Here is a 17,149-nt window from a genome sequence, read left to right on the forward strand (position 1 = left end):
GTTCTGGTTCAGTCCTGGTTTATACCTAGTTCAGTGTTGGTTTAGTCCTGGTTTAGACCTGGTTTAGTCCTGGTTCAGTCCTGGTTTAAACCTGGTTTAGTCCTCCTGGTTCGGTCCTGGTTTAGTCCTGGTTTAGACCTGGTTCAGTCACGAATGACTTAAAATCACTTTTAAAACAAACATCCCCACTACACCGCTGTATAAAACCACCTGTAATTTAATAAATGTAAGGTAGAACTGTTTAATGTCACACTGTGGAACATTCCAGGCAGAAAAATGACATACCCATAGAAACAAGCAGGAGATGGACTCTACACCAGAAATGTTAAGCAATGCAGTTTTAACTTTACCAATACTGCATGCTTTTGACACTTTTTGATACTCGAGACATTTGCAGAGAAAAAAACAGACAAAATACAGACACTGACTTCATTGTGTGGCTTTACCAGTGTTTCTTTACCATTTGCTTTATGACCTAAACAAAACCACACTCATTATATCCTGTCTCCTCTTCCTTCCCTAGGCCAGTTCTCCTATATTTTCTCTCGTCCTGGTGTCTATTACTACAGCAGTGGTTTGGTGGACCCCGCAAACTCCAGGTTTCTGCAGGGAGTCGTGAAGGTCCTCCCTCGAACAGAAAAGAACAGCAAAGTGATCGTCAAAGCATCTGGATTCGAAGCTATACATGTGCCCACTGGTAAATAAAGGTTCCATATTACACAGAAAACTGACTCTTGTGAGCTTAGAAGTTAGAATGTTGTTACCTCCTCAAAAACAAACCTGGAGTTGTGTTTTGTTTCATTCACACATGTTTGAGTGATCCTTTATTGTTAGTCTGTTTACATTTCCAAAACTCATGATGCTTTGTTCCACCTTGTGATGTCATGTGGTAATACTAGTGCAGCAGATTAATTGCATCGTCGAGTGAACGAATTTTAACGCTGAGAGGTCAGATGGTTTCCATGAAGTGAAACCGGCTGATGAATCAGGCTAGATTAGATCAGCTGTCATTAGAAAGACATAATGCTAAAGTCATCCTTCTGGGTTGTGGAATAGTTCCCTATGTAATTCCGACTGACCGCTTTGTCAGTTTTCGCTCTGTGCCCAACTTACAATATCCAGATATTTGTAGCTACTTAATTCATTCTACATTGTCCTACACCAACCAGCAACTGAAAAGTTACTAGAGGTTAGAAGCTTGTAAATATTTTGTAGCTGGGTGAGTGAGATCACCAATCTATCACATTTGTTCCTGATAACAGCCAGGGTAAGTAGAATGGGGATCATAAACAGAGCCACAGCCACCCCGGGCGGTGGAAATTTAGGTGGGATTCCGTGTCGGCAAAAGAAATACTACACGTTGGTCCAGATGGATAGGTCACCTGCTTTTGTGACCTAGATGCAAAACCTTAATAGATTCAAAAAACAAAGTGGTGCACTTACTGTATTACCACATGACATCACAAGGTGGGACAGAGTGTTTTCTGTCTGAGAGAAGAAGGTTTTTTGTGTTAAATGTGTGTGAATGAAACAAAATCCAACTGCAGGTGTGTTTTTGATGAGGAACCAACATTATAACAGATCAGAAAGTAGTGTAATATAGGCTGTTTAAAGAATAACATAGACCAAATTGGCTTAGGCTTAAGTATAAAGAAATTACATCAAACATTAATACATTTGTTTGCATTTTCTTCTCCTCTAGCTTCCTCTCGCTCTCGCAGATCGTCCCAGGACTGTGTAGCCTCCCCTCTGTGCAATCCGTCAAACCAGTCATCTTCTGGGGTCTCCTTCACCTCCTCCCCCTGCTCCACTCCCACAGTGGAGTCCATCTCCCCAAACCAGGGCACCTACCACCAGGTCATCCACGTCATGGGGAACAACTTCGGAAACGTCACCTGTGCTATCAAGGTAAACAATGACTATACGCTGCTAATAGTATAGGGTGACCAGACCAGTTCCAATTTTGAGCCCTGTGTCCCCTGTACCAGCAGATTTATACAAAACCATTGAATTGTCCCTGTTTTATACAAGAAATGTCCCAGGTGTCCCTATTTTTGACCAATTTGATCCCTGCCAACAGTAAACAGAGGCATAAATTGTCAGTAGTTTAAGTAATATGCAGAAAAGCTGCTTAAAAATGACCAAAACAGAAAGAAAATGTGACTATACTGACTCACATTAGTGCCAAGTTCATAACAATTTGTTTCATAATTTTATTATTATCAACCACCCCAAACCAGGGATGTTCCAGTTTTTTATTTAGAAAATCTGGTCTCCCTACCATTACCTTTTTGTTGGAAAAACCTAAACAGCACCTTGATGATTTGTATTGATCACAGGCTGCTGAAAATGTGTTCTTTTAATCCATTTAGTATTTTTTCTTGAGCTTTCAGGCAATCTTGTGTGATATTTTGGAGAGGCTAATGTAATTGTAGATGGGACACTTTTTTGCTTTTAAAATACCTTGACAAGATTTTGGTGTGATTCAATTATTTCTGTCATAATCCCAAGAATTCAATTAAAAAACATATATCTTCATGTTGTCTGCACTGAAATGAATCATGGGATATGTAGTTCCCAATGTTTATAAGCTGCTGCTACTATAAAATCATGCATTTAAGCAAAGGAACTTGTGAGTCGATATATTGTGACAGCCCACGATATTATTGTGAGACTTTTGGCGATACGATTTCACGATATTTCGGTTATTGTTACATCCCTAGTCACCATGGTAATTGCTGAATATTCCTTGATACAGATACATGTAGAACACCCCCAGTGTGATTTCACTGCAAAGTATTATTATTATGCATGTGTGTTTTACAGGTCACTATTGGAGACGAGCCTTGTCATGTGATCAACAGCTCAAACACGAACATCTACTGCCAGCTCGGGGCAGACAGCGGGCTCCCCGTTGGCATCGCCCACCCCCTCGCCCTCCACATCGACAACCTGGGCGCCGCTGTCGTCACAGTGATGAACGAAATGCAACGCCGCTTTGTCCTCCTTCCCGTCATTGATACGGTCTGGCCCCACATTGGAAGCACCAACGGATTCACTCGCCTTGTGGTCCACGGATCGGGATTTTCAGATGGATCCGTGAAGGCAGCGAGTAGAAGTTGTAGTATTATATCATTGAATTACAGCCATATTACCTGTGATACCTACTCATCTGGAATCAACATTGGAGAAGTTGTTTACCAAATCGGACAAATTAGCAGTACTTGTCATTCAAACTGCTCTTTTGAGTATTCTAGCACGATCACTCCTGTTGTCAACAAACTTTCGACTTATAGCATTAGCGCAAATAGCACTGTTGAGATATTAGGGGTTGGATTTGGTAACAAAAGTGAAGATGTGTTTGTAACCGTTGGTGATCAAGAAGCAATAATTCTTGCTGTGGCAGATGATAACATTACAATAACAGTTCCTCCATTACCAGCAGCAAGATATAAAGTAAAAGTTATCATAAGAAGTAAAGGTCTAGCGCATAGGCAGTTCACAGTAACAAGTGAAGCTAAGGCAGAGCTGTCTCCACTGGTGGGAAGTGTGGAAGGAGGGACTCTACTGGTTTTCACTGGGAACGGTTTCGCACCTGAGAATACTAATGTGACTATAGGAGGCAAGGAATGTATAATTCAAAGTGCGATGCCAAGTGAGCTGAGATGTCTGTCACCGCCGAACAGCGAGGGGGCTGCAGAAGTTGAAATCCTGGTGTTTTCTGAGGCGTATCCAGCACTGACTTTCAACTATTCTTCAGAGTACACTCCAGTCATCAACTCTATCAACCCCGCCACTGGTAAATAAACACTACAGTTATGTGCATGTTTTGGAAAAAGTATGAACAAAGACTTTGTGTTTAAAATACAGAGAAAGTGAAGTGTTATAATGTTGTTTCCTCATCAAATACATAGCTGGAGTTGTGTTTTGTTTCATTCACACATGTTGAACAAACAAACCCTGCATATTTAGGCTGAGTTCTTCTCTCAAACTGAAAACACTCTGTCCTACATTGTGATGCCATGTGGTAATACTAGTGCAGCAGATTAATTGCATATTTCAAGAGAATCGTTCAAATTGGTATAAAAGCATGACATTTTGTACTGATACTCTCAAAGGGTCACTTTTTGGGAATAAAGGCCTTGGCCACCCAAAAATTTTTAATGGTGGCAATTTTTTCAAGATGGCCGCTGTTTTTGTCAAATGCTCATTATGTCGATCATTCAAACTGTGATGTAGATGTAACATTTTGTGAAAATACTCTGTTAAGAATGTTTTTTTGGAAAATGGTGCTTGTCCCTCAAAAAATCAAGATTACAACATTTTTTCAAGATGGCCACCATTTCTCTTAAATCCTTATATCAGTTTATCAAATGGTGATGCTATCATCAAGATTGGTACAAACATTCTTCAAGGAACATTCTCATGGATAAAGTGTGTCCCACTCACAAATTCAAGATTGTGACCATTTTCAAGATGACCACCATTTTTATCAGCGCTCAGTTTAATGTGTTACGGAAGGTTTAGTTTAATAGAGTGAACGTCATTACACAACCAGGGCATTGGTGACTTCGCTGCTGTGAAACTCAGCGTGGGCTTCAGTGTCAGCTCATCTAGTTTTACTTACACTGTAGTTCTTGCCTAGTAGTAATAGTATAGCTAAGTTCAGTGTCCCAAAAGTTGTCTAACAGCCCCTCAACAATTAGTGACAAATATATGTAGTTAGATAGCCGCATCTGAATTGACAGATTGAGCTAGCGCGGGAGAGTAGAGCCAAGGTAATGAAATGTTGTCTTTGCTAGAAAGACACAAAGGAACCCCTCCACCGTCTACCCATCATGTTTCTCAACATGATGAGAGTATATGTGCCAAATTTCATGCTTTTATACCAAAGTGAATGATTTTTTTTTTTTACTAATCTGCTGCACTATACAGGAAATGCTCCACTGTGTTTTTAAACTCCATACAACTTAACTAGAATCATTTGGGTAACTTCAGCCCTGGAACTCGATTTTCTACCAAACAAAAGGTCAAAGATAGATGTTAACCTATGAACTACTGCTTCATGACATCACAAGGTCGAACAGAGCATTTAAATCTTTGGGGATGTAGTCAGACTACTAATACAGTACAATAATAATACTCAAACATGTGTAACACAAACGGGTCTGTTTTTGATGAGGTAACAACATTATAACGTGGCTAAAAGTTCACAAGAGTCTATTTTGTGTAATATAGGACCTTTAAGCTATTGATAATTGCTTGATTCATCTTTAACCAAACCTATTATGATGAGAAGCTTTTTCTACAGTCTTATCTTATCATAATTAAACTACAATGTAAACATGAAAAAGCATGTGATTCTTACGTGTTTCTTTAATATTTTGTTCTTCAGGCCCCAGTGGGACCATCATCACAATGACTGGCTCAGGATTTGGCTCTGATCAGCAGCTGGTCTCTGTTAGTTTAAATGACGTTGCCTGCTCCGTCTCCTTTGTCTCCGAGTCTACGGTTAAGTGCTCTGTAGGGAACAACCCAGGAGGACCATATCCCATCATGCTTCAGCAAAAGGTCAAAGGTTACGCCAAGTCTGAGGTCACTTTCAACTACGAACTGACTCTGAACACTGTCCAGCCTAACGAAGGTCAGTCAAGAATCATTAAATTTTCTCCAAATGTTGTGGCACTATATTTCAGAATTGTAATGTAATTCATAACATTTATAGTAGAGATCGACCAATTTTTCATGGCAGATGCTAATAATGATTGTTTAGAATTCAGAGAAACTGATAAGTGCAGATCAGAACCAAGGTTATGGAATGAAGCATTGCTGTGAAAGTCAATTTATGGAATAGTCTTGACAAATTAATCAAAGGATCAAATATAATAATGGCATTTAAAACTGTATGGAGTTTAAAAACACAGTGGAGCGCTTTCTGTATTGCCTCATGACATGAGAAAGTGGAAGTTTGAGAGAAGAACAGCAGAAATATGCAGGGTTTGTCTATTAAACGTGTGTGAAATAAACAAAACACAAGTCCAGGTTTGTTGGTGATGAGGAAACTATTTATAACATATATTTAATAGTGTATTATGAGCTTTTTAATGTCTACACTGAAAAAAGTAACTTGCAAGATTTACTAGAAAAAATCCTCGTAACAATTTGCAGTAGCACTTTTTAAGTAAATTTTACTGCTGTAATATCAGGCACAATTTACTTGTCACTATTAAGTAAAATGTACTCACCACCATGATTAACAGTCATGAATTTACTGAGTAATTCTTACATTTTTAATTAAAAGTCATATTCATGTAAATAAATTAAGTAAAATATATAAAATATTATCATAATTAGTTGCATTGCTGTGATGAAATAATTAAGTAAATATTATATGTCTAATATTTACTGATGTATAATAAATGGTACATTTTTATATAGCACTTTTCCACCATCAATGCACATAAAGCACTATACAATAAGGAAACATTCACCCATTCACACATGCATTCATACTCTAGTGTACGCAGACACTGGGGACGAGGTGGGTTAAGTGCCTTTCCCAAGGACACAACAACAGCTTTCATCTGTGGGAGCTGGAATCACACTGACAACCTGTGGGTCAGTGGATCTGACCACTCTCCCAATGATGTTTTTCTTTTTTTTTTCTTTTTTTCATCTTGAAAGCAGGATTTGAACCTTTGGGTCAGTGGATAAACGCTCTTACCAAATTAACTACTGCCACTCCAGCCCAAATACGTAGCCGGCGATAGCAGGACTTATCTAGAAGGACTTTGGTAGTACTTAGTATTTCTGACTTTGTGAGCACTGACTGTAAAACCTTTAAAACATATTGGTAATTCTAGTAGAACTTACTCATTAAACACAATACTTTGACTACATGAGTAAAATTACATTTTGTCCATTGCTATGAAATAAGTTATAGTTCTCACAGAATTATGTTATTTCAGTGCAAAAATTACCCCAGTTGATATAATATAACTTTATTAACCCCAGAAGTTATTTTTTTTCAGTGTATATATTTCTGTCAAATTGGGTTTCATATAAGTTTGTAGTCACATTCATATTTTTTAATAATTTTGTTTTCAGGTAGTTTTGGTGGTGGTGCCCTGCTTGCCGTGAAGGGTTCAGGATTTGACCCCCAAACTGCCAAAGTCCAGATCTGCGACAGAGAGTGTGAAGTGGACAGAGCATCTTCAACTTCCTCCCAGCTCTCCTGCTACGCTCCGTATAATAATGGTATGTTATATAAAAGTACTGAGTAACTTTTCTGATGGAGGGTTTGTCAAATGCTTTTCTCCATGGAGATGTTATTGCTGTGTCTGGAATGTTTCATAGTATCGTATTAACCTTTCAATCATGAAGACAGCACCTGACCAAGTTACAGGTCAGATCTGTGGAGAGGTGACCCTGCTCACAGCCAGAATCCTTATTTTGTTTTGTTTTTTAGGTATTTTTGAGCTATAAAACCACCTGTAACTGAATAAATGTAAGGTAGAGCTATTTAAGGTTATACTGTGGAACATTCCAGAGCGATGACATATCCATAGAAACAAGCAGGCGACGGATCCCCAACCAAAAATTACATAGTACGTCTTTAAATCTGAATTATTCAAATTTTTTAAATTTATTTTTCAAATTAGGAGTAAATGGCAATGCTTTCAAATGTGGAACTCAAAAGGGACAAGAGGCCAGAGTGCAATAAACACAACCAAAAAGAAAAAAAAAATACATGCTTTTATTTTAGTGGCTAAAAAGTTACATACTGTGGCTTTAAAATGAAAGATAAAACTCCAGTAATAATAGAACATTGTATTTGAACACATTACAAGACAATGTCTAAAAAATACAATTATACAGTGTACAATAATAAAAAATCCAGATACTCATGCTAAAATATTTATGAGTACAGGAAGTAGGAGTGTAAAAATCAATACCCAGATACTTATTAACACTAGTATCAGTATTCATTCATTCATCATTTCATTTCACAGTTTTAAAATGATCTTTATCTATTGCAGAATTAGTATGACAACATGGTAATCTATAAATAAAGTCTTGTTTTGTATTGAAAATGACTTTCTATTTTATGAAAATGGGGGTTTAATGATGGTTTTAGTAACAATATTGGTGTTATCACGACTTTTCGTTTGTAACGGGAATGTAAAATTTTAATATTATGACACTAACATACAGTGGGATAAGTCTAATTTAAGTATCTATATGTGTAAGTTAGTTTGGACCAGGAATTTGTATTGTATCAGCTACTACTGCTAAACGTTCTTCAGTAATGTAAAATATGAATAGATAGATATATTTAAAATAGTCTAAAGTCTAAGTTATTTTTCAATCAGTATTGTTACCTAATATTTTGAACAGGTTTTGTAACAGCTAAAACACCTATAATCCTGCTAATTTTAGCTTTAGTGACAGAGAACTTGTAAAAATTCCTGTTTTTAAAGTTGTCTAATTACATGTTCTTTAACAGATCTTACAGATGTCAGTGTAACTGCGTAAAGTATGAGTCTCTACCTGCTAGTGCACATTTGTCATAATTGGAAAACTATGAGGAAAGCTGTTTTGCTCTGAGCTAAAGAATTAACTGTGCAATGATTATAGGTTATTTCTGCTGTGAATATAAATTAAAGGTTTGCACCAATCAAAAAGCAATTTGTGAAGAAAAGTTGGAGTCCCATATTGATAACATCACACTGGGCAGAGTTCTATCCATAAATTCACAAAAAGGCACAATTTACATGCAAGAAACACATTTTTTTGATAATTTAAACTTTATTTCAACAAAATAAACGTGTTTTCTTATATTTTTATTTGTCAAATCTAGAAGTAGTAGTAGTGAGTAGTTTAACCTCTCATAGGCACTTGAAGACAGTATTTTGACATTTATGGTATCATTATGTCATTGTATATTTTAAAAACATAATTGTGGGAATGTACATTGAATTCATGATGATGCAATTTTAGTCATCCATCCATTTTCTTCCGCTTATCCGGAGCACTTTTAGTCAGTTTTAGTTTTATATGAGCCAATACATTTTCCAATGTAGACTCACTGTGGGCAAAAAGTATAATTGCATTGCCCCACTTTTCTTCTGGAGGGTCCGTCACCTGCCTGTCTCTATGGAGATGTGCCTAGAATGTTCTACAGTATGGCCCTAAACTTAAGAATCTCTATGGAGACTTGGTTAGATTTGTGGAGAGGCAACCCCACTCACAGTATGAATTAATGTTTTTGAAGACAATTTTGAGCAATAAAAAGCACATGTAGTTGAATAAATGCAATACAGATTAGTTTCATGCCATACTGTGGACGATTAAAACCAAAGCATTAACATCTTCATGGAGATAAAACAGGTTGCAGACCCTCTCCAGAAATGTTACACAGTGCACAGTGCAAGTTTTAATAGACTTAGACTTGATTGATTATTACATAAACCATAACAGACAATGGAAATACAGTGTTTTTGTTTTCTTGGCTGTTCCATATTCTTTATTAATCACTCCATCGTCTTTCTGTTTTACTTGTAGCCACCGGGTCAGAGGTCAGTTGTGTTGTATCTGTCTCTAACCCGACCCAGACCGTGGATCTCTCTAACGGTTACACGTACAAGTCTGCACTGACCCCCCTCATCTCTGACATCTCCCCCCGACGAGGAGGAACAGCCGGAGGGGTCCTCCTCACCATCACCGGCTCTGGTTTTAGGTATTTTTTATTATTTTTTTATTTTTATTTTTTATTAATATATTATTTTTATTTTGTATTTGTTTGATAGGGACAGATAAAAACATAGATTAACACTCAGTTGTCTTACACTAATTCTAATCAGTTAAAACACCCACAATTGAATAAATAGTATAGCAATGACACTTCCACTGAGACAAGCTGGTGTGGCGTATCCTCCACTAGAAAAGTAACACTGTACACCTTTAAAAATATTGACTATACCCAATTTTTGACTATACCCAAAGACTGTATGTATAAATGTATCTCTGGCTCCAATTGACTCCTCATTTTGGTGTTAAAATGTTCATATTAACCCGCTCTACATGCTTTTGTGTTTTTATTTTGCTATTTTGACTGTAAATGAATTCCTATTCCCAATAAGGAACTCGCCTCTAAATTCGCCTGTAACTGCGAGCCTCTATGAGCTTCATTTGACTGGAGCCGAACATTAGTCCACTTCTTTATACAGTCTATGGCAGGGGTGGGCAAACTTTTTGGCTCGCGGGCCACATAGGGTCCTAAAATTAGACTGAAGGGCCGGACAGAAGGCAGGACATGACGTGTTAAGAGCTCGGTTTCATTACATTCATAGTTCATGTAGGTCATAGGAGACACACTACAATTTTGAAGCAAAACATACAGAACACTTAAGAGTGTATAGATTTGCTCCACTACACATCAGAGGTGAATGTGTATAATGTGTTAACATCACACAACACAGTTAGGCATTCACACACCTGCAAGTGCAGTTGATCAGACTCTATGAGTTTCTTTACATTGAGAATCACATTAAGAGTCTATGAGGTATTCATGTTTAAACTTCAACAAATTAAAAGCCTTATATCTTGAACACCACTATTTCACTCATGGTCTGAATAACTCCTGTAAGAACACTTTCCCAAAAAGCCTTGCGGCCAACATAATACGCCGCACCTCAACATATATATAGTGCGCCATCTACTGGGAAACGCCGGAAATGCAGGACAAATAAAACATCAACAAAGTTTATGAGTGTAATTTATTCCAGTTCGGCGGGCCGGATTGAAAGGTTTAAAGGGCCACATACGGCTCCGGGCCGTAGTTTGCCCACCCCTGGTCTATGGCTATAACAATGTGTTCCTATGTATTTATTTCACTGTCTTTCTGTATTTCCTCTGTGCAGTTCGAATGTGAACGATGTGAATGTGACAATCGCTGGAGTAGTGTGTGATATTCAGTCCTGTAACTCCACGCACATCCTCTGTGTCACCAACGCTCAGCCACAGTCACAGAAATCCAAGGTCCACGTCAGCATCAAAGACCAAGGAATGGCACCACTGGTAAGAGTCATGTTATAGCTTAAAGAAAAGGTGCACTGTGTAACTTTTCTGGTAGAGGGTCCGTCACCTGCTTGTTTCTATAGAGATGGTCATTCCTCAGCATCATATTACTCAGCTCTACCTTAAATTTATCCAATTACAGGTGGATTTACGGCTTAGATACATAGAAAAACAGACATTCTGTGAATGGGGTTGCCTCTCCACAGATCTGACCTTTAATTTGGTCTGTTTTAGTCTCCATGAAGATAGAAATGTTTAATGACATACTGCGAAACATCCCAGACAAAGTATTAAGATTTCCATGGAGAAACGCAGACTCTCCACCAGAAAAGTCACACAGTGAACCTTTAAAAGGTCCTATATTACACAAATTTGACTCTTGTGAGCTTTTAGCTATCCTATAATGTTGTTATCTGCTCAAAAACATACCTGGAGTTCTGTTTTATATCGTTCAACAGTTGAACACTGTTGGATTACTTGAATAATAAAGTAATCCTTTATTATTACTCTACATCTCCACAGCTCAAAATGCTCCGTTCCAGCTAACTCATTTTCAGGTATCTATACTGAAAAAATATATAACATAGGATAAAATCTGACTTTTAAAAATGGTTTTAGAATCATCCTTATCTTTATCTATTATTTTTCTTTCCATCATTTTGAAGATTTTGCTGTGATACAATTGAATTGGATGATCTTACATTCCTGATCATTTCTACACACTCTTCTTTGTCCAGGATAAAGCAGACTTTTTCTACATCGATGTGTGGTCATCCCGGTTCACGTGGGGGGGACTGTCTCCTCCAGAGAAGGGCACTTTTGCTGTTATCACCAAAAACCAGACCATCCTCCTGGACACCAGTACACCTGTGCTCAAGATGCTGCTCATTCAAGGCAATACACACACACATCCACGCACTCAGCTTAATTATATTTTATCAACAGCTATTTTGTAACATTTTCTTGTCTTTTCTTAGTATAAGGAGAAAAATTATATATATATATTTTTTTAACGTTATTATGAATGCCATGAAGGAAATAATGTGTATTGATCACAGGCTCCTGAAAGTGTGTTGTTTAAATGTATTTTCAGATTCATACATTCTTATTTTGTTACTGTCACATCTATAGTGTATTCTTGGATAATAGTAAAATCAATTGCCATCCCTAGTTCCCTATAGTTGATATATGTTGTATTATCATATTTGTCGTGTAAATAACATTTTGGGGACAATTTGCCATTCAAAAGCTGTAATATTGAGTGTTTATTTGGTTATCACTATGACAACGATGCTCTTAAACCCATGGATAAAGTTGATAAATGTTGTATTGTCTCCAGGAGGGACTCTGGTGTTTGATGAAGCAGATATTGAGCTTCAGGCGGAGAACATCCTGATCACAGACGGAGGAGCCCTTCAGATCGGCACAGAGGAGCAGCCCTTTCAGCACAAAGCCACCATCACTCTCCATGGCAACCTGAGGTCCCCTGAAATCCCAGTGTACGGCGCCAAAACGCTGGGGGTCCGGGAGGGGACTCTGGACATGCACGGTACAAACACACACAAAGTATTTAAAGGTCCTATATTATGCAAAATAGACTCTTGTGATCTTTTTAACCATGTTAGAATGATGTTATCTCATCAAAAACAGACCAAGAGGTGTATTTTCATGTTCATCACATGTTTGAGCAATCTTTTATTATTGGTCTGTCTACATCTCCAAAGCTCAAAATGATCCATGTTTTAAATTTTTCGTTAGAGACTGGCAATTCCAGGTCTGAAATTAGCCAAATGATAGTCATGATAGTGAATCTGCATGGAGTTTAAAAACACAGAGGAACACTTCTTGTATTTCCACATCACAAAGTGTCAAATCCAAATCCACTTTATATTTCTATAGCACATTCCACAGACAAAGCAGTTTCCAAAGTGCTGCACAGACATCATAAAATTAAGACAAAAAAAAGTAAATTGCTAAAATTTGGTCATAACAGGCCTAAAACAATAAAACCAGCAAAATTAAAATAACAGCAAAAAACGTCAAAATCATAAAATAGCAGTAAATAAGTCAAATAAATAAAGTAAATAAAATAAATAAAAGACACAGCGTTAAAACCCAGAGAATAAAAGTTGGTTTTAAGACAAGACTTAAAACACTCCATTGTGGGGGCTGTTCGGACGCAGAGGGGCAGAGCGTTCCAGAGTTTAGGGCTGGCCACAGAGAAGGTAGTGTCCCCTCTGGTTTTAAATCTCGTTTGAGGCAACACGAGCTGGAACTGGCCCTCGAACCTCAAAGCACATGCTGGGGTGTAAATTTAGATGAGATCTGAGATATACTGTGGGGCCAGTCCATTCAAAGCTTTAAAAACAAACAATAAAATCTTAAAATCAATTCTAAAACGGACTGGAAGCCAGTGCAACAACACTAAAATCGGGGTACTGTGCTCACGTTTTTTGACGCGCAGCAGAATTTTGGACTAATTGTAAGCGAGAAAAAGAGTGTTTTCAGTCTGAGAGAAGAACTCATGAGGAAATGACTTTATAACATAGATCAGAAAATAGCTTAATACAAGTTATTTCTGTTATATTATGTATGTAAAGTTTCACAGAATACAGTTTTGTTACATACATAATAAGAAATAGAATAAAACACAAATATTTCACAGGAATCCAGTTAAGCCCTGATAGTATGTTCTGTATTTTGAAACACTGGAGCTGTGTCTTTTGAGCTGGGAGCGGGCTCATAATCGATAGCACTTCAACCCCTCCTCCTCCTGGGGGCGCTGCATTCATCATAACCTGTTTGTCCAGGTATTCCCGTTCCTGTCCCCTGGACCCGTTTGGCTGAGACCGCCAACAGTGGCTCCACTGAGCTGAAGCTGATGGATGCTGTGACCTGGAAAAAAGATGACGAGATTGTCATCGCCACCACTGGACATCGGTACAACTTCAGAATTATATATAAACAGTATATATAGTAAGAAAAAGTTAGAATTAGAAAAAAAAAAGATTGCCATTGTCAGTGAACACCAAGAATGTGCTTTAGTGAAATGGTGCAACATAAAACAATGAGAACTTATAGGAAAATAGGGTACAGTGTGCATAGAATATTGCAAAACACTGTTTCTATTTAAAAAGATCTATTTCTTTCATGCATAGAACATTGTTTTATCTACATCTGTTTAACTTTTCAATGCACCAGCAGATCCAGAGCCAGCTACTGTTTTGTTTTTTTTGTAAAATGGTCTGAAACTCCCTTAAGGACAGTATCAGGATAATACCAGGTCGACTTAATCCTGTAGAGTAACTGAATCTTGAAAAATGTCTCCAGTGTAATTTGAGTAATTTGAGAGCTAAAGCAGCATCAGGCTCAGGCCTTAAGGGGTGAATGGGGAAATACACAAATGTCAATGTCAAAAATGTATGTTTATAGTATAGAATATCAGTATATCATATCAATTGACCAGATATAATTACAATAGAAAAAAAAAACAAAAAAACAATGTTCATGGGTATCACACTGGGGGGTAAAAATGTACTGTAGCTCAGGGCAACAATGAAAAGAAAGGCATCAAATGAAATCTGAATTTGAACAGTCGCAATGTAATGCATTTATTTATTTATTGGTTTCTTTTATTACTTTTGTGAAGACTATTTTATACCCGGGCTCCATATATTAAAAACTTACATTGAGTGTTTTTTCAAACCCATTCACACCCCTTTAACAACTTCTATTTGAATTTTGATATTTTAATCATCAGAATGAATTTATGAAGTTTGCAAACAGACCGTGCCCTTTGTGTTGTTTATTTATTATTTAAGACATGTGTGGAATTATAAATAAATATAAATATATATAAATTGTTAAGTATTTTTAAATGGACCCTAGAAAGATTTGTTGGTTCTCTGGTACTGCTATTGGCGATATCAAGGATAGATTAGTTTATAGGCCATTTGTAGTTAAAAACCACATTGAAAAAGTATGTGCAAAAAGGTCAAAGTGCACCATGAAGCACTGAAAACACAACTATATGAACAACAATAGATAATCATTACAGAGGACATATGACACTGTGAAATAACCAAGATACAAAGATTAAGTAGCCAAAATATGAAGGTGCTAAGCTCAAAGTGCATTGTTTAAGATTATAACCGCTTGTGGGAAGAGGTTCTTAGCATGGCGAGACATCTTACATTTAGAAGTCTTGATAAACACACAAATAAACTAATGTCTTTAATATATTTTTTCAGGCACAGCCAGAATGAGAATGAGGTGCGGATCATCGCCTCTGTGTCTGAGGACGGTCGAACTTTGACTCTGACTCAGCCCCTGGACTACACCCACATCGGGGTCCAGGTCACACTCCCCGACGGGACCACATTTGAGGGGCGCGCCGAGGTGGGACTGCTCACACGAAATATCAGAGTGAGAGGATCCGAGAAAATGGAGTGGGCAGACAAGATCGAAGCTTGTCCCGATGGTTTCAATACAGGTTCAGTCTTTATTTATCTCTATTTTAGTCAATTGTATTTATTTATTTTATTTTTTTGAGCAATTTTTTACACAATGTAACTACACAAAGAAAACATTTTTAAACGTGTATTGTGTGGGGGGTCCGTCAAATGTTATTGCTTTGTCTGGAAACCTTTCTATCTTCATGGAAACCAGACCAGACCAAGTTACAGATCAGATTTATGGAGACACAACCCTCCCTCTTCATAAAGCTTGTCTATTTTTCTAGGTATTTTTGAGCTATAAAAGCACATGTAATCTAATAAATGTAAGCTGGATCTGTTTAAATCATACTGTGGAATATTCCAAGCAGGGCAATGACATTTCCATAGAAACAAGCAGGTGACTGACCCCAAACCAAAAAGTTAGTGCAGTTTGCTGCAGAAAACACAGCAATGGTCAATAAGGGTAGGCAGAAGCAAAAGCTTATATTGAGTCTAAACCCTTTCACATGTAACAGAAAAAGTTGTTGTTACATCCAATGCCACATCAAAAGGAGAAAGCCACATTCAATACCCACGTGTGGTTACAATGAAAATAAATAAATACGTTCAAAACAAAAAATGCTATTCCGTATATGCATTCTTTTGTAATGTATTTGTTGTTATTGTTTATCAATCATTTTGTGTTGTCTTTAAAAGAGGGCCTTATCATGTTTTTAAATATGATAAAACTCACTGAGGCCAAGAAACAACAACACAAATTTAAGGAAAATAACAAAAACATACATGACACATACAGTCTTAGCGCCCTCTTCTGGTCTTTTGTATAGATATTTTAAGTTGTACAGGGAGTACCTAAAGTATAAGTCTCCAAAGCAGTTGTAAAATGTCAAAAAACAAACAATCATCTAATTTAATAATAATTTTTTTTTAAATCATTTTATCCATAAGGAAGAAAAAGGGTAAAAATGTATGAACTCCAACCTGTGTTATAGTCTGTGTAGTGTTTGAATTGATTGTGATTTTCAACACCATGTACGTTTTTGACTAACATGTTTTGTTTTTTAGGTGAATTTTCCACACAGACTTGTTTCCAGGGCCGTTTTGGTGAAGAGACGGGCAGTGATCAGTTTGGGGCCTGTATAATGATGCACGCTCCTGAACCAAACAAGAATCTGGCCATAGGCAGATTTGAATATGTTGAGGTAATTGTTTTAAATTGTTCTGCCCTATTCTCAGCTGAAAACAACTTACTAAATAGTCTAAATAGTAGCAGTAGTTAGCATATTTATAGTACCAGTTGTATTAAAGGACCCATATTACGCTATTTTCTGATATATGTTGTTAAATGTTGTTTCCTCATCAAAAACATACTTGGAGTTGTGTTTCGTTTCATTCACACATGTTTAACAGATAGATCCTGCAAATTTAGGCTGAGTTCTTCTCTCAAATGGAAAACACTCTACTAAACTGAAGGTAGTGGTTAACTTAAAAACTACCACTTCATGACATCACAAAGTGCAACAAAACATTTTGAGCTTTGGAGATGTAGACAGACTAATAATAAACAAACTCAAACATGTGTGAATGAAACAAAACACAACTCCAGGTCTGTT

At 37.2% G+C, this 17,149-nt stretch overlaps 1 protein-coding gene across 1 annotated transcript in view; it reads left to right on the forward strand.

Moving 5' to 3' along the window:
• pkhd1l1.1 (PKHD1 like 1, tandem duplicate 1) overlaps positions 1 to 17,149 on the forward strand; it is a 75,988-nt gene that overhangs the window by 33,575 nt on the left and 25,264 nt on the right. The window contains exons 37-48 of the mRNA XM_055157661.1: positions 524 to 697; positions 1,703 to 1,908; positions 2,827 to 3,799; positions 5,396 to 5,644; positions 7,108 to 7,257; positions 9,565 to 9,739; positions 10,923 to 11,079; positions 11,817 to 11,973; positions 12,419 to 12,628; positions 13,890 to 14,019; positions 15,330 to 15,571; positions 16,602 to 16,738. Coding sequence (XP_055013636.1) covers positions 524 to 697; positions 1,703 to 1,908; positions 2,827 to 3,799; positions 5,396 to 5,644; positions 7,108 to 7,257; positions 9,565 to 9,739; positions 10,923 to 11,079; positions 11,817 to 11,973; positions 12,419 to 12,628; positions 13,890 to 14,019; positions 15,330 to 15,571; positions 16,602 to 16,738 — 2,960 coding nt within the window. The remainder of the gene's footprint in view (positions 1 to 523; positions 698 to 1,702; positions 1,909 to 2,826; positions 3,800 to 5,395; positions 5,645 to 7,107; positions 7,258 to 9,564; positions 9,740 to 10,922; positions 11,080 to 11,816; positions 11,974 to 12,418; positions 12,629 to 13,889; positions 14,020 to 15,329; positions 15,572 to 16,601; positions 16,739 to 17,149) is intronic.

Source organism: Boleophthalmus pectinirostris, unplaced genomic scaffold (assembly GCF_026225935.1).
Source record: "Boleophthalmus pectinirostris isolate CB_2022bp ecotype Guang Dong unplaced genomic scaffold, ASM2622593v1 HiC_scaffold_21, whole genome shotgun sequence".
Taxonomy (NCBI): domain Eukaryota; kingdom Metazoa; phylum Chordata; class Actinopteri; order Gobiiformes; family Gobiidae; genus Boleophthalmus; species Boleophthalmus pectinirostris.